Genomic DNA, 18,748 nt, shown 5'->3' with positions numbered 1-18,748 from the left:
AAAAGTACTAGAAATGTAGACGTCATTAAATTGAGCTTAACTTTTTCATGTATAATATATATATACAGTATATACTCAAAGGAACAACACTGTGTAGCAATACATTTCCAATATTTAAGAATGTTTTTAACCAGCTGGGAGAAAGCTCGGCATAAAACTGCATTCTTGCAGTTAAATACCCAAGCCTTTTTTCTTCAGTGCAGGATACAATCTCCTGCATTTTCAGGTTAGCTCGTTACCTCCTGGCTTTCTCCATTTGTTTCAAGTGTTTGTATGAATTCTATCCGTTCTGTGAGTGAATAATTGTCATCATGGGTCGTTTGTATGTGTGCAAACTCCAATGGGATATCAGGAAACCTGTTCTAGTTTTAATACTGCACTGAATATATTTAATGCATGCTATGGCCGTTATCCTATTGGACCACTAATACATATTTGAGCTGTTTCCTATAAGTTTGTTACATTATACCTGTAGAAATCCTATGTAAACAAAAAGAACATTCTAACACTAGCATTTTAAACACTTCTATCATAGCCCACTTGGAATTTGATTTCCGTGTGACAAATAGTATAATTTTTTTTTCCAAGAAGTCAACTGTGAAATCTATTGCAGGATATCCAAAAATTGTCAACATGGGAGATAGCTATGACGTCTCTGGTTTTAGCTAACGTAACATGTTTTGCAGCTTTACCTACTTGACATCCCTTTAAATAAAGCACCAGCACCACTTTCAAACAAATGTTCTCCATATCAGGGCTTCCATTCCACTGTAAGACACTCACCCATGCAGTATAATAAAAGGCAAAAGTGTAATTTCTAGGTTTTATTGTACAAAAGGAAATCACAGAACATTCCAGGTTCATTTAGCATATCTAGCAACTATGGTTGTGAGTAAGTAGGGGAAAAAGTGGTTGCCGCACCACAATACTCAGACAAAAACTTAAGTAACAAGCTCTAGTAATAAAAGCAAAGCAAATGACAAACTTACATCAAATTGTAGATTAAATTGAATTTGCAAAGCAATAAAAAATGACTACTGCAATGTACAGAACTATACGGTTAAGTGTCAACATCCGGTGAACTGAAGATTCGGCCTTCCACAAATACAAAAAGGACAGTCAAGGCTACGTGGAAAAAGCATATATTTTAAACACTTCACATTTGATAGTTCAAATGACGAAAAAAGGAAAGAAAAATACCCAATTACATAATGTTCACAATCAAAATGGAGGGATCTGTGTGGAGGCTATACAGTGTGGCAGAGAAAAAAACAGCTATGCACTTCAGTCGCTGACGTCCATGTCGTCCTGATGGTCGTCGTCTCCATTGACCTTCGCCCGCCGCTCTGTGCCATTACTGTCACCCTCTACCGAATGAGGAGATGCGGCGGCAGAATCATCGGAATCCTTCCTGTCCACCAAGCGCTCCTTGTCGCTATCGTAGCCTTGCTCTTCCTCATCGTAGTCTCTCGTGACCTGTTGAGACACCAGTGCAGAATGTATGTTTTCCCCAGGGGTACATATAGTGGTGGTGTTCAGTGTTGTTTTCATCGACTAAAACTATGACAAAAGTCTCCACGGGGAGGATAGGATAGTGTGTGATGTTGGCAAAATGTTTAGGAGTAATATAAACATGTTTTTTTGTTTGTTTGTTTCTTGCAACAATTTACTTGTCTTCATTTTGTTGAGGAAATGCAGAGCCAGATCACTCATAGCATCTCTGAGGATAGAATTCTGGATGAGCAGGACATGTGCAGCATTTTGTACAAAACGGGCTACTCCTGAAAACTTTAGATCAGTGTTCAATGTTTTTCCATGGCCTCTAGGGAGTGCACATACATAAGTTGTATACAGATCGATGGAGTTATAGGTAAAAACAGAAATTGGCCTGTTACAGCACCACCGTGAGGCTGATTTGGGGAAGAAATAGTGGCATGACGTCTGCCAATGTGCGTGTATAATTTCATGGAAATTGGACACTGATTTGTGGCATTTTGTTCGAAATGGACCAATCATGGGAGCTTTGGAAGCCAATCTTAGCCAATCAGGATGGAAGATGGGAAACTGTGCAGATCCGTGTTGATCACATGACTATGGAGATACCAAATTGTGTACGAGTTATCTACAGAACTGTGTTTTGCCTAAATCGGCCTCATGGTGGCGCTATAACAGGCCGTTGAGGAATATTTGGGGCAGAGGTTCGCCTTCGCCCTGGTGGAGACAAAAATGTTCGTCAACTACCTTTTTTCACTGACGAAAACTACATGAAAACTAAGCTACGATGACTAAAACTATGACTAAATAGTGACAATTTTGTCAATACAAACTAGACTAAAATATTAGGAAGGGACTAGTGGACAAGAGATCCACTATAAGTCATTTGACCCTTGGTTGCATGCTGAAAATAGCCGATCTACAATATTTTCAGCAAGTGTAAAATCAGTCATGACGCCATCAAGGCCCGAGAAAATACATTTTAGTCGACTAAATCAACTGTAGATTTAGTCGATGATTATGATATTTAGTAGACCAACACTAAAACATTCCAGGTGACTAAAACTAAATGAAAGCTATTCAAGAGACTGACTAAAACTAAAATCAAAATGTGCCGCCAAAAACAACAGTGGAGTTGTTTACCACTAGGTCTGTGGTGCACTGTGGGGGAGCATCATTGCGGGGCGCCTACCTTTACATCTCCTTTCTCTCCGTCAGACTTCCTGTCCTGCTCCTGCTGCTCGTGGTCCTTGTCTTTGCTCTTCTTCTTTTTGCTGACGGAGCGTTCACGCTCCTCACGGATGCGGCCTTTGTCACTCCGGCGGTCTCTGTCCCTTTCCTTGTCCCTCTTCTTGTCCTTCTTATGTCTGGATGTGTGGAGAAAAACATTCATTAAAAAAAAAGGGACACAAACAATGTTAATGAAGATTTAGAACACTTTCCTGGGGGTCTTTGTGTGTAATATATGTGGTTTTAGATGTTTTAGCAGTGAGCCCAGTGTCTCTGATGTTATGGACACTGGGCTCACTTCCTTCCTGGTCTACAATTCCCATAATGCTTTGGTGCACTGCTCCTCCTTGTGGCTAGGGGGAGAGCCATAGATATTTAAAAAACAATATATGCCTCATTGGGGCCGCTGCAGTTCGTTGGGAGCAATGTGTGTTGGGAAGGTTTTGCCCTCCCTTGAGCACATACGCTCCAGAGCCGTATACTACGTTTATGTCTATGGCAAAGGTGGGCAACTTTGACGATAGAGAGGGCCACAATATTTCCACACTCACTCCAGTGGGGCCACATTGCATATTAATGTCGTAGCAAAAATAGCCGATCTACAAGCTCAAAATGCGTCGCACTGCGACACGTTTTGAGCTTGTAGATCAGCTATTTTTTGCTATATTTGAATTGAAATCCTGAATATTTCTTTTGCCATTTCTTTATTGGAATCTTGAAGTAAAAGTTTTATTGAATTTCAAATGGAGTTAGTTTATAGTTATCTTATAACTTTATGAATGAAATACAAATACATTGGACGTAAAAAAAAGAGAAGACAATAACATTGCAATACTAGTAATTAACTGAAATCAATAATATATCAATGTTCGGATATTAACCTGAGGGCCGCATTACGTGATGGTGGGGGTGGCATGTGGCCCCCGAGCCGCCAGTTGCCCATGTATGGCATAGACACCAAGCCCCCAGTAAGGCTAGCCTAGCTAAAGGCTAGGCTAAACCCCCGCTCCCTCGAGCCATTGAGTTGAGTTATAATTGTACTTCCGGCAGTCTTCCGGATGCATCAAAACGCCACTGAGCAACTTCTATTGAAATGAATAGCGCGGGGGGGGCTAACGCTCCGGTTCGGTCTCTATCATTTTATTACTCTATGATAGACACACACAGTCACACTGAAAACTGGAGCCTTTTCCCTGAGTGACGGACACAGATAGACTACTGTATGTCTGGCTGACGCAACACACCGGCTTCATGGATTGGCCAGAGGCGTCACATGACGTTTGTACCACTGTAGAGATATAAGAGATAGCGTGTGGTTGACAGAACTGCATTCTGGGACAGAGACGGAGAGACAGAACTGCATTGTGGGACAGAGAAGCAAAAACAACCTGATGTTAGAATGATCCTATGGACCGTCCCCCTGAAAAGAGGAGCAGAGGGATGTCGCCATCCAGCTGTGGTGCTGCGGGACAAGCTGTACTGCTTTGGAGGAAACCGTGATCCCATTGATGTTCACGTCTTCAACACAGTGCCTTTATGCTGGAGGAAGCTGACCCCAGGAAGAGGACAACGACGCCACCTAGAGGTTCCATCCAGGCGCTCTGGCCACACAGCTGTTGGTTGAAGATATAGTCTACATCTGGGGAGGGAGGCCTTACTGCAATGTGCTTTATGCATTTGATGTTGACGCCTACAGATGGTTCAAACCCAGGGTTTCTGGCACTGTTCCAGAGGAGCGGTACTGCCACTCAGCCTGTGTGTTGGAGAAGGTCATGTTTATCCATGGAGGATACACCAAGCTGACTGGATGGACTACTGACATGTACAAGTTGGACACCAGCACAATGGTCTGGACTTTAATTAACACCATTGGAACTCAACCTACTGCTACATGCTTTCCCTCTTCAACCATCATCGGGACAAAGATATTTGTTATTGGGGGGCTTTGTAATCTGTGCCCCCTCAGAGTGTTTGACACAGAGACCAACCTCTGGCTGAGCACACCATATCCACAGCCTCGTCTAGAAGGACTCTATCATTCAGCATTTACCTACAATGGAGAGCTGTACATATTTGTTGCCTGGAACAATAATAATGTGTGGAAATTCAGTCTAGAGACCTTCTCCTGGAAGAAGGTTGAGCCCAAGGGAAAGGTCCGGGTCCGATTTAAGGAATATACTGCTGCATGCATGGTGGGAGATCGTATCTTCCTCTTTGGAGGACTAACCCGACCTGATGAACTGTATGTCTTAGACTTGAATCCTAGCCTCAAGACATTATGTAAGCTAGCAGTCATTCAGTACGGTCTGGAGCAGTCGGAGCTCACACACGACATCAGGTGGGAACTGGCAGCCATGACAACCAACAATAACAACCCAACGACGCCGACATGATAAAAGCATGCCTACGATAAAGGAAATATAAATAATATAAATCACACCCGTGTGAAGTGAGGGGCGCTAATATATTAAAGTCTAACTCAGTCATGTTGATTAGGTGAAAACAAACAGTGCCAACACAAACATTAAACGCCATTAACAATAAAGAGACAATATTACGTAAACGACACATTATGGCGTAAATGTTCCCTTCATTGTAAATGCGTTTACTAAACAAACTTAGAACTAAAGACAAACATTAAACCTGTTTATAGGAGGGTACCCTCAAAAATCGGACAAATTCATAAAACGGCAAAAAAGAATTACACTTGAGTGAAGTGAGCGGTGCCTTTGACTTGTTTGTCTGGGGCACCCGTCACAACTGCCCCTCCCTACCTACCCTACCCTCCAAAAACCCACCCACACCCTCAGATCTGAAAATATATTCCTACTGGAGGTTCCAAATACCAACCATGTACACCATGGGGGACCGAGCAGGCCTTCCTTCTGCTGGGCAGCAGCCAAATACCAACCATGTACACCATGGGGGACGACCAGGCCTTCCTTCTGCTGGGCAGCAGCCAAATACCAACCATGTACACCATGGGGGACGACCAGGCCTTCCTTCTGCTGGGCAGCAGCCAAATACCAACCATGTACACCATGGGGGACCGAGCAGGCCTTCCTTCTGCTGGGCAGCAGCCAAATACCAACCATGTACACCATGGGGGACGACCAGGCCTTCCTTCTGCTGGGCAGCAGCCAAATACCAACCATGTACACCATGGGGGACGACCAGGCCTTCCTTCTGCTGGGCAGCAGCCAAATACCAACCATGTACACCATGGGGGACCGAGCAGGCCTTCCTTCTGCTGGGCAGCAGCCAAATACCAACCATGTACACCATGGGGGACGACCAGGCCTTCCTTCTGCTGGGCAGCAGCCAAATACCAACCATGTACACCATGGGGGACCGAGCAGGCCTTCCTTCTGCTGGGCAGCAGCCAAATACCAACCATGTATACCATGGGGGACCGACCAGGCCTTCCTTCTGCTGGGCAGCAGCCAAATACCAACCATGTACACCATGGGGGACGACCAGGCCTTCCTTCTGCTGGGCAGCAGCACGCCTGTGGAACAGCCGTCCTTATATGGACCTGACGGTACCGCAGACCATGGAGTCTTTTAAAACGGGCTTAAAAACGTATTATTTTTTTTCCCGAAAGGCCTTTTCGTGTCGAACTGTTGTTTGACACACAGGTGTGATTTTCTTTTTTTTTTTGAGAGGCACCGGCCCCTCCTATGCCATGCAGCTTTGTGTGTCTGTGGGTGGCTGTGGCTCAGAAGGTAGAGCAGGTCGTCCAATGATCCATGGGTCGGCGGTTCGAATCCCGGCTCCTCCTGTCTACACTGTCGAAGTGTCCTTGGGCAAGACACTGAACCCTACACTGCCTCCAATGAGTTGGTCGTTGTGAGCTCGCCACCGTCGGTGTGTGAATGTGGGAAGTGAGGACGCTGGCTTCGACTGTTCGCCGCTTCACCTCCCAATGTATGAATGAATTAACCATTGTAAAGCGCTTTGAGCACTTGGAAAAGCGCTATAAAAATGCAATTCATTATTATTATTATCACAGTGATGATTTGATTGGTTGAGCACGGAATGTCACATCACATTCATTCTGCTCTTAAAATCACACATCACATACTGTATGATGAGTGATCTTTCTTTCTCGGTTATGGAAGGTAAAAAGGAATAAAGTGTCCTTTAGTTACAGTCAGTGTGTCACCGTATCAAGATAATAGTCATCAGTCCAGTACCAAGAGATAAAAAGTGTCCATGTTTATCCTGATTCTTTTTTGTTTGCCATTTTTTTATTTTTTTATTGGAATCCTGTCGAAGTTTTTTTTTCTTTTTTTTAATGCATTTAGTTATAGTTATGTTAACTTTATGAATGAAATACAAATACATTGGACAAAAAATAGACAATAACATTTTAATACTAGTAATTAGCTGAAATCAATAATATATCAATGTTCTGATATTAACCTGAGGGCCACATTACATGATGGTGTGGCCCCTGGGCCGCCAGTTGCCCATGTATGGTCTATGGGAACTGGGAAGAGCCTTCTTACTGAGACAACATGTATATAAAAAACCACATATTACACACATAATGACCCCCATTGAGGAAAGTGTTCTAAATCTTCTAAACGTCATTAACATTTTTTTTTTTTAAGATATCTTTTTGCGGCTTACGCCTTTTATTGTTTGTTTTTTTAAGGGACAGACAGTAGGCTGACAGGAAACGGGAGAGAGATGGGGGAAGACATGCAGTAAAGGCCGTGTCGGGCTCGGGAGTCGAACCCGCGGCACACTGCGACTGGATTACCAGTCGGGTGCCCAGACGGTTACGCCACCGCCTGGGCCATTAACATATTCTTTTGCAAAAAAGGTTGAAGTGTCCATTTAACTTGAAATTGCCTTTGCTTTGACTCAAGTTATACTGACATTTTGTCATGTTGTGAATGCCAACGTGGAGACAGTGAATAGTATAAAACCAACCTCCGTGGAGAAGGAGACCTGGAGACTTTCCTCTTGGGGGACCTCTTAGGGGACCGGCTGGCACTGTGACTTGGTTTGCGTCTTCCCCTATTTAATGGCAGCATAGAACACAGTACTATAAACCATAGTAGTACTATGGTAGTACTAGGGCTGTCAGTTCACCTCTATAATCCAATTCGAATTTCATTGCTTCATTATTTGTAATTTTCGAAGATATTCGAATATTTACATTGTTTATTTTAGCTCATATTTAGCCTATAATAATACACAGAATATAATACGATGCACGTTCTGTCCACTAGAGGGCCCCCCCTTCCAAACGAGAAAGCAGTACTTTCAGCACATGTAATAATGGTTTTCACGGCACAAAATAGCGTTTAAACTGTCTTATTGAGCACAGTGCACTCAGCACGGTAAGATTGTTGTCTGTCTATAGTGCAAATGCATTTTACAGTGAACGTGAAACGTAAACGACAGGCCTAGCACGAGACCCACCGAATGCTTGTGTTTCCACAGACATTATGTCATGTCATTGCGGTCATACTGTCGTGATATCGCCGTGCTTAATGTGGTCCGTGACCGTGGCCCTGACAGGCGCTATGTCTGTCTGTCCTGCACGTGTCCCCGTCCCCCTGTACGTTGGGACCAGTGGACTAGTCCGCTCTGACAAGGCGTAGTTATGCATATCATGTCAATACTCTCGTCTCGGACGGGCGTCCCGCGTCCCTGGTTGTGGCTTGCGAGCAGCCCACCAGGGGGGCTTTAGCTCACTCTAAGCGCCGCCGTTCCTCCGGACATTTCGGAACTTTTCGGGGGTACCGCCTGGGTTCTGCGCGACGGGCTTGACCATGCGGAGTAGCCCTCGTCGCCCCGCTCAGGACCCACGGAACCGCGGGCTTGTCAGCGGCGGTACCGCGAGGCCACGGGGCATAGAACGCACGAAAATCGAGCCTCCGAAAATATTTTCGAGACATTTCGACGTTTTTGACCGCGTGCTCAGCCTTTGCAATCGGTGCCCTTGTCACCTTCGTGTAGCTGGCTAGTCTCCGCTCATTTATCACCGGGCCACTAAGCCGTCTCTATTACGGTCGCGAGGCCACGGGGTCCGGAACCCGGCCCACATTCGCTCGAGAGTCTTGTTACCCAGTGGAAGCGGCCGGGGAGATTTCACAGCGGTAGATTCGTTACTCAATCCATTTAGTGAGCGGATAAAATAACATAAAACAAAATAAAAATATTAAATAGAATTAATAAATGATAAAAGCTCCATTTGAATGGCAATTTTAGCCATTTAGCTTTCGAATATATATATATTTTTTAATATTCGAATTTCTTTCATATTATGAAATTCGTTCTGACAGCCCTAGGTAGTACTACAGTAACTTCACTGTAGTAGTAGTAGTACTCAGTGAAGTTACAGGACAAATAAAGCCAGCATTTCAAGAAACTGAATTTCTTTCAGACTGTACACAATAAGCTTAATAATACTTGAACTCACCGACTCACACTCCGGGACCTCCTGGTTGTGCTGTAGCTTTTAGGTGGCGTTTTAGATCTCTTTCTGTGAACAACAATTAAGCAAATTTAGTATTTTTCATGAAAAATGTCTGCATGTAGACTAGCCCAATAGTTTGGTTCTCAAACTATTTCATGTCAAGGACCCCCAGAATTATCTGTATTCGGCCGCTGACCCCCCATCTGAAAAAGTTAAAATATGTTGTTCCAGGGACACCCCCCAGAAGCAACGATACGAGTAAAAAAAAACGTTCGCTGTGAAAGAACATATTCAAAGATCTGTGCCACATTTTCAAGATTCTTCAAAAATAGCAGACCTACAAGTTCATAGCGCCGCGCTATGAGCTTGTAGATCTGCCATTTTCGAAGAATCTTGAAAAGCTAAAAGTACAACATAATGCTTAAAAACACCAAAAGGAACCCATTTTGGTGTTAGCACTATGTTATGCTTTAGCTATTGAAAAATAGCAGATCTACAAGCTCATAGCTTGTAGGTCTGCTATTTTTGAAAAATCGAAGACATTTTTAGAATCTGATCTCAGGTCAAAATGGGTTAATAATGAAACTGTCAGGATGTATTAAGACATTTTTAGAATCTGATCTCAGGTCAGAATGGGTTAAGTGGTAAAAAAGCAGTACATTGAGATAACGCCGTTCCAAACCTGGTCCTGCTTTGAGACTTCCAGCCTCTGTCTTTGGAAGGGGACCTCCTCCTCCGTGGGCTGGTGGTGTGCCGTCTGCTCCTGGAAGCAGAGCGGCGCTTCGACCTGCTCCTGGATCGCCTGGAGTTCAACACAAAACATATAACATAATCCAGTTAAGACTCTTTCATCCTGCCAACCCTATTCAAAATGATGTCATTAAGAGGTAAACATTATCTCAAAATCCAAGTCAAAGAATCTTTTCGAAAATGGCAAATCTACATGCAATGCCTTGTGAGATGATGCAGTAGATGTTCTACTTGTGTTCTATTGAAGTATAGCTTAAATAATAGCTAACATGGTATTTTCAGAGTATATAATTTCCATATCTTGACTCATTGTACAACAAGAGCTGTGTGTGAGCCAAAGAGGTATTAGCCTCGAACACCTCTGCTACACTCAAGATTAAAAAATACGCAATTGTAAACCTTTTTTTTAACAGTAGAGATGGTTTACCTGTGTTTTGAACGGGACCTCCTCCTTCTAGACCTTGACCTGGATCGGGAGTGCTTCTTTTTCTTATCCTTCTCCTCCTTCTCATCTGGAATCCCCATCAAAAAGAAAATGTGAATAAATTCATGTTAATGTCAATTAAGAATGTGGAGAAAAAGAATTGTCAAAACTCTGGCCACTCACTTGATGTATCAATGGCAGCTGAGATCAGAGACTGGGCCTCCCTGACTCTTTTCATGGCCTCTTCAATCTCTTTATTGGAGTCAGGCTTCATGCCTTGGTTCATGCTCATGCCCATCGCCATCTGACTCAGTCTGAAGGAGAAGACGTTCATCACAATTCCAATCATGAAAGGATGACCATCCTTCACCAGTGTCGTCTTTACAATTAGCCCTGCGCTAGATCGCCCCAAAAAGCAATTGTCCAATGGCAATCCAAATAGTTTAGCAACTGTTGCTATGCAGGTCAAGATTTCACCACCTCATAGCCGTCAATGTTATTTTGCATGGCTGTGTTGTTGAAAACATACGTGGCCCAACGTCGGGAAAGTTACACGACTGACCCACCCAGGTGATGGCAATAATACTAATGAGTCTGACCGTAGTCTTACCGTGCGACATGAAAACTCGGGCGGTCGTTAAAAGTTGATTTCTCCCTCTGTCATTTCCTCGTATTTCTAGTTTATTTAAATAATGTCATGCACATTTGCCCAGTCAGTGCATAGCCTACTGCAGGCCTGGTTGACTAGATTTAGAAGACATTTTGAAGGTTTTGCTTCTGAAATGATCCATCATTTATACGGAGAAATCCCGTCATTTAACATGCATCTCTATGGGTGAGAAGGACAGCTTGACCTGTCTCTTCGCTGCTAATGTGCCTATTGGACAAGGACGGGTTGAGACTTAGCGAAGAGCTAATTACCAATGGCATGTCATACAAATATACAACGGTACGAGTTACACATTTTATATATAGGACCAACTTATACAGACACAATCTTAAAGGGTAAATCACTGCCAGAAATAGCACAAACTATTGCTGATGTATTCATTCAACCACACGTTTACAGCTACTCACTTTGGATCTGTCATGAACTTAAAAAACTGATCAGCTGCCTGCAAGGAAATTGATAATTAGTTTAGATAAAGAATGCATCCAACTGTGAAGACTTTGCAAGACTTAATGTTACGCCAAAAATGTCTCCTACCTGCTGATTCATATTTGGTCCCATTCCCGGGAATCCAAATGCAGCCATAGCTTGAGCTTCCATACTAGGACCAGCAAAAGGATTTCCTCCCATCTGAAATGTGTCACAGTGTGGTGTCAACCCGTGTTGTTTTTGTCGACTAAAACTAAGACGAAAAATGTTCGTCGACTACCTTTTTTCACTGGCGAAAACTGAATAAAAAAGAAAAAAAAGCTATGGCGACTAAAACTATGACTAAACATTGAAAATGTCGTCAAATAAAACCTAGACTAAAATGTTAGGAAGGGACTAGTGGACAAGAGATCCAGTATAAGTCATTTTACACTTGCATGCTGAAATTAGCCGATCTACAAGCTCACAACGCGTCGCGCTAGATCGGCTATTTTCAGGAAGTGTAAAAATCAGTCATTACAATGGCATCAAGGCCCGCCAAAATACATGTTAGTCGATTAAATCAACTGTAGATTAAAGTCGACTAAAATCTTATGATATTTAACACCAAAACATTCCAGGTGACTAAAATATGACTAAAACTAAATGAGGTTTTAGTCCAAAGACTATGACTAAACTAAAATAGAAATTTGCTGCCAAAAACAGCACTGGTGACAACACTACCATGCCTAGTAGTAGCACAGGTTTACACTTCCATAGTAAGCGTGAGTAGCACTTTCATGTTCGCCGCCCACATTCAACATTTGTTCTATTCAAACAAGTTATAATGAATTAGTTTCTGAAACATGGCATACTTCATTAGCAGTGCACCCGGACACAACGCAACGTTAATTTACGCCAAGTTAGAAATCCAAACGTTTGCAGAGGGGAAAGGAAAGCTGAACTCAATTACCTGTTGATTTTGCATTGGGTTGGGTGTTGGAAGTAGTCCCCCTCCCGGCATAGCTCCTGCAACAGCATTAGCTGGCGCCAACAGTGACAAAGCTTTAGCCTCATCTGGAATAGAGCCTATGGGAAAACAAACGGGCTATATTAGGCCAAGAAGACAATGTTGACTTTTAAACTACAGAGAGGAGAGACATTGTAAAAGAAGAAAAAAAAAAAAAAAAAAAGCAACTTCACATGGCACCACTTTTTTTTTTTTTCTTAATTAATGTATCATCTCAACATGGTTTATTACCTTTTAGATCTGAGAATTCCCTTAATTCATTTTAATCATTGCAGTGGCATAACTATTTGCTTGGAAAATATCACACTACTCCAATGAACACTGCCAAGAATATATCACCTGAACATGTTTTTTAAGTCATGAACCAAACGTTAGCAAGCACAGCGGCTTCTCCAGTGGGGGTGTGCCCTCAATTTTCATATAGATGTTTACTGAAACAAGCGACTCACGTTGGCGGCTTCGCTACTAAAAGCACACAGAGAAAAATCGGAGATACACAAAACAAGAGAGAATTTCAGGGATTTGGCAAGAATACTTTACAGGCTGTCAGTTTTACTAACCCATAAAACAAATAGCATAAGATATAGTGATAATTAGACCAAACGATAAATAGAAAGAAATCTGGGTTAAGAATCTTGTGTTCTGTGCAATAACCTATTACTCTTACCTGTCACTGCATCAATTTAGCTATCCTATGCAGGAACTGGTCAATTTGATAAATTGTTCAATTACCTTAATTTGCACTGCATTTTATATACAAAAAAGACCCAAATGCAATACAAATAACACCTCAAAGATAATTCTTTAAAAAAAATAGAACACACATACAGCCTAAATACAGACACATTCACGACAATGACAACATTTCTTTTTTCTTTTCAAAAGGGCACACTGGAGAGAGAGAATTTGGCTGCAGGAGACAAAACTGTTGGGTGGCATTTTCAGCAGGGCTGGTCTACAGGAGTGGCTGAGCCATGAAAAAGAACTGTAAAACACAACAACAACAAAAAGACCACTGTTAAAGAGAGAGTATTGCACCGACATTGTGTCATGTCGGTTGGGCATGTAACACAACTGACGACAAGATGCAGGGAAAAAAATCAACGCCGAAGAATGTACGACAAGCAGGAGGGAGTCAAGTAATTACTTTTAGCAGGGTTCTAATAAATGCTAGATTGTCACCTGTGCTTACCCACCTACCCACCCACTACCTTTCTTTTTTTTTGGGAACAGCTGAGCACTCACTGTGTTCTTCTCTTACCAGTTAAGTTGAACCTGATCAATAGTACATGCCTCAGCTCAGTATATCAGCCCTCAGTTTGCTGAAGTGCTGTACATCATGCCGTTGCTCACAATTTAAATAATTTGTTCTCAGGGAACAACATTTGGCCATCAATAAAGCATGTAGGGATGGTGCAAATATGCTGCAGGCTGACCCCTAATTAATTAGATTATGCCTTTGATGCTCAAGCTATTTCATACAGTCAAACTACAGTACCTAGAAAGGGAAAATGAGAGAGAAAGACAAGGCAGAGAAAGAATAGATGACAAAAGAGAGAGAGGGATGGGGCTTGAATGCTTGCTGGCCTTTGCAAATGTCTACAATCCCCTGTTGGCAGGCAGAGGACCACTTTCAGCCATCAACGAGGGTGGCTGCTTTTTGCCTTCTCCACTACAAAAATCACACACACACGCGCACACACAAACACACAAATAACAGAGAGAAGTTTAACAGAGAACAGTGTGATACGGGGGAGAAAATAAAAAGCATGGTTAAAGTGTTTACACAACTTTATTCCTTCTTTCTTTTGAAGTGTCTCTGCGGCGCCCACAGTGTCCTACACCTCTGAAGCAGATGTTGGTATACTGTGCCTCTTACATGCCTCACAAACGGAGAGGTCAGGTGGCATCTAATGGCTTGTTTTCTTATATTCCCGCTGGAGTCAATACGTTAAGGGTGGTGCTACCCAACCACAGTATACCAAGAATCTGATTTGGAAGATCTGCTTTAAATGCCTCGTCCATGATCTTGGGATTCATAATGATGGATATACTATGGACAAAAAATAAAACAGAAGAAAAAGGGAGGGGGGGGTTTCTTTGATGGCATTCATAAGAGTATCTAAATGACCTCATACTGTAAGTTCACAAGTGAACCCCAGTCATCCATTCAAACCACAGGTGGACTATTCCATTTTTTTTTTTTTAACTTCTTTTGCCTCACCATCCCAGAAGGGTGGCGTTTTTTGATCTGAAAAAATGGGCACTCATAATATATGAAGATAACTAGAACACAAACCTTCTGCAAACGGGACAACGATCAGCGCTCGGTCCACAAAGACGGTGTTGGTCAAATGTTGAGACACGCCCACGGACTCTGGCTGGTGGAACTTCACGAAGCAGACACGTGAGGTCACTGGCATCTGTGAATCACTGTTGAGGGAAAAGGGAACATTATAAATAATAAGTTATAACATTATAAATAAAAATAGCAGAGCTACAAGCTCATAGCGCGGCACCGAGTGCCACGCTACGAGCTTGTAGATCTGCTATTTTTGAAAAAACCTTTCAAATGTGCCGCAAATCTTTTCAATATATATTCTTTCAGAGTGAACTTTTTTTTTTAAACTCAAATCTTTGCTTGAGTAGGGGGGGAACAACATATTTTCAGATTGGGGTCGGCGGCCAATTACATATGATCTTTGGGGTCCTTGACATGAAATAGTTTGAGAACCACCGACATAGAAACATAGGGTTTTCAGAAAACTGTCAGGATTTGTAGAATCTGGTGTCAGGTCTAAATGGGTTAATATCAAAATCACACCCGTATGAAGTGAGGGGCGCTCTTATCATTCATCGTACATCATCTCATTCCGGCCAGTCACAATTTGCGTCCTCACCTTCGTCAATGTTTCTGTTACGCAATGTTTGGGTTTACACAAAAACTAAAAATGTGTCCATTCATCGTCGATGGCATTTAATGTTTGTGTGTTGGGACAAAAATTGGGTTATATACACCAAAAGCATAGGAAGGGCTATCGCCCCTCAAAAACATAGACGTGTATTTTTGAGGGGCGCTAGCTCCTCCTACATCCAGCTTTTAGTTACCGTCCACAAACTTCGTCTTAAAACAAACATTTAATTCCCATTGACAATGACTGAATTTTACGTCATAGTGTCTGCAAATAGGCATAGTGTCTATTTTTACATCATCATGATGAGATGCACGATGATAAGAGCGCCCCTCATTTCACACAGGTGTGATAGTATTACTCGGCGACAGACAAATTAAATATCACTGTATATTTACTTTGTTTTAATGCGCTGCATTGTGAGTTAATTTTGCATTAACCAAAATGTGTTAATTTCATAAGCCTTTAATTTGCTACAGAGATTTGATCAGTCTTGATCAAAGAAAGACCATCATAAATATATTTTCTCAAGACTTTTACTTTCGTATCCATGATATGCAGATGATGTCAGAATCAATGAAATACATCTACCGGTATCTATCATAGTCTTGCCAATGCAGATGCTAAGGGGAATTTTAAAGAGCTTGTTAAAAAATAAACTAAACTTTCGTTGCAACAAGTGCAAGTCAAAGCTGCAATCCGGAACCAATTTTAATGGATCAAACGTTATTCTAACCTAACCAATCTAGTACAATATAATGACAAGCATATCTGCAATGGTTGGAGCTGGTCTCTCTCTCTCTCTCTACTCTTCCATTGAGAAATGTAGGCATTGGTGTCAGGTAGGACACCTACTACAGGTTGACTTGACAGGTAGTTCTGCCGGAAGCCAATATCAGGAGCAAGATTTGTGAACTGTTGCGACAAAAGGTTAGCCAGTGGAATACAACCACCCTAAGGACTACCATCTGTATTCTGTACCAAGTACAGAATACTAGACTAGAATACCAGAATACTATAATATTTAGATAGATAGATGGATGTGACCTACTGCACATGTAAACACATCTTAAATCGGAGGGGTTAAATAGTCTTGAGGGGGTTAAAAGCTATTTGTCCCAAAGTGACTGCAAAAAAGATTATTTTTTTTTTAAGCCCTGTTTATAACGATGCAATGTGCTCCGTTTAAAAAATGCTGTACCTCCTGCAACTCTACATACTTTCCCCATTTTCAACAGTTTTTATCTTATTTTGACACGTGCTTTGGCAATGTAAACGTATGTTTTCTCATGCCAATGAAGCTCCTTTGAATTGAATAGAATGAATGAATTATCAGTCTTGGCGGAGCGGTGGAAGTCTGTTCTCCCACGCGGGAGAACAGAGATCAAATCCAAGGGCGGACATGAAACACATTGTAGATGTAGAGTAAAGTTCGCCTGAGTCCAGACACTCCACAAAAGCCACTCTCAGTCAGTCAAGGCGGGCCTTGCTGACAGCAATGTTAGCCGTTTAGCAACCTTTTTAGCTGGCATTCTGGCTAGCCTAGCCTGCTGCAGGATTCCCTTGCATTTGAGAGACAGCTAAACATCAAAGAGTCCTATCATAGATGGAAAATGCAAGCCACCGTTAAAGCATCCACTTACTCTGGAGGAAACAACTTGAGCTCTTCGATGTTTCCGAGGAATCCGAAAAGCGTTCTCATCTGCTCCGATGTTGTGCTCGGGGACACGTTTGTTACTTGGACTACCTTCGTAGAGTAACTCATTTTCCCCGACTCGGAATAACCAAAACGGTACAACTACTCACAATAACCTCTACCTACACTGAGCAGCCAACACTATAGGCCAGATGGATAGCAAATTGACCCGAGTAAAGACTCAATAGTTTGCTGCTTTTTGGCTAGAGGATGTTGCGTTCCGCCGCCATGTTGTGAGTCTCTGTCGTCAAGCCAAGCGCGTGCACTTTCAACTCTGCAGAGGAGGTAGAGCCTAGACCCCATAGTCGGCGGGGACGCTCGCACTGTGATTTGTTGGCAAAATCCAACCAGCCTATCAATTCAAAGATCACAGAACGGTCTATCCCGTCGAGCTATGGGATCTAGTTGTTCGCCTTCCTACACCTCGGAGCATAATGTTGCGTTAATGCGTTCACACAGGCAGACGCAAAGACGCAGCGTACCATAACTACCATTCATTGTCAATGGAACTGGAAGCCAGCGATCGTGCGTTGCAAAGACGCAATGATGCATGTAGCTGTTTTTTTTTAATGATACTCATCATACTCCCATTCGTCTTTGTGTCTTTGCGTCTGCCCGTGTGAACGCACTAATCATGCTCTGATGCTCACACAGGTCATGACCAGGAGAGGTCGCTTGTGGAGAACAGGCACAACACAACAAGTCTCAATCCCTTTACCTGGGTCAAAATAGCTGTCAATTGTTTTGATTTGGTGGCTGGTATCTACCCTGACTCCGCCAGATGGTTACAGGTACAGTAGAGAGTACATGTAGGTACTCTACTGACTGTTACCAGCTGGCGTAGTCAGGTTAGCCAGAATCCAGATTGGTGGTTTTACCAATTTGCATGATAAAAACAATGAGCAAATTGTTAATCTCATGACATTGTCTGTCTAATAATAGGTAGGTAGGTAGACAGACAGATGTGTGTGTGTGTGTGTGTGTGTGTGTGTGTGTGTGTGTGTGTGTGTGTGTGTGTGCGTGCGTGCGTGCGTGTGTGTGTGTGTGTGCATGTGTGTGTGTTTTTATTTTGATTGATTGAAATATTTATTAACAGTTTGTAGAATTACAGTACATTTCAAGCACAAACTCAATACGAAAACTGTTAACTGTGAGTGGACAAATAAGCATTACACTTGTTTACAAGAGGGTCCACCATGTTCAATTCATCAAAACATTTAGAGACGTACAAATAGACACTTCTATAGACAAAGAACAGAACAGGAATTCATCATAAAACGTAAAAAGGGAAAAAAAACATATACAGTGGGGGGAAGGGGGGGGGGGCAGTGGGGGGGATTCAGATTTTACGGGGCCCGTTTCGAATTGCAGCCGTCCGTAGGTGCCCTTTGAGAGCGGTTTTGAAGGAGTAAAGGGATTTGCATGTCTTAATGACTGTTGGTAGGGCGTTCCACATTTTGGTGGCATAGGAGCAAAAATAATTTAGTCCCTTGTTTGTGCCGAATCTGGGCTGTACATGGTTCGTTGCACTCCCTCTGGTGTTGTGGGTGTGGACTTCGTTAACATTAAGGAGGTATAGACAGGTACATGGGTATCTTGGTGGTGTATCGAATCTTGTGTACCAGACCCATTGCAAGATGCTGTACTCGTCGACCCTAAGCCATTCCAGCCTATCAAAGTGGGCAGGGGTGAGGTGGG

The 18,748-nt window shown here is 42.6% G+C and overlaps 1 protein-coding gene across 3 annotated transcripts; it reads right to left on the bottom strand.

Annotated features, from left to right (window-relative positions):
• Positions 1–809: 809 nt before the first annotated feature.
• Positions 810–17,290, bottom strand: LOC310870125 (uncharacterized protein). 3 transcript variants are annotated; one of them, XM_083781186.1, is made up of 12 exons: positions 16,998–17,290; positions 14,742–14,875; positions 12,386–12,501; positions 11,542–11,634; positions 11,412–11,449; positions 10,518–10,648; positions 10,338–10,422; positions 9,843–9,962; positions 9,164–9,226; positions 7,666–7,752; positions 2,687–2,861; positions 810–1,476 (listed from the first exon to the last, which is right to left on the bottom strand). In XM_083781186.1, the coding sequence occupies exons 1-12, from the start codon at positions 17,117–17,119 to the stop codon at positions 1,285–1,287; spliced, it is 1,356 nt and encodes a 451-aa protein (XP_083637312.1). In that variant the 5' UTR covers positions 17,120–17,290; the 3' UTR covers positions 810–1,284. The 3 variants fall into 3 exon arrangements, with proteins under 3 accessions (XP_083637312.1, XP_083637313.1, XP_083637314.1); XM_083781187.1 differs by lacking the exon at positions 9,164–9,226; XM_083781188.1 differs by lacking the exons at positions 14,742–14,875; positions 16,998–17,290 and adding an exon at positions 12,782–14,702.
• Positions 17,291–18,748: the final 1,458 nt, after the last annotated feature.

The sequence above is a fragment of the Protomyctophum parallelum genome (genome assembly GCF_964188405.1).
Source record: "Protomyctophum parallelum genome assembly, chromosome: 14".
Classification (NCBI taxonomy): Eukaryota; Metazoa; Chordata; class Actinopteri; order Myctophiformes; family Myctophidae; genus Protomyctophum; species Protomyctophum parallelum.
The sequence above is the reverse complement of the archived record's forward strand: the minus strand, read 5'-3'. Positions and strand labels throughout refer to the sequence as shown.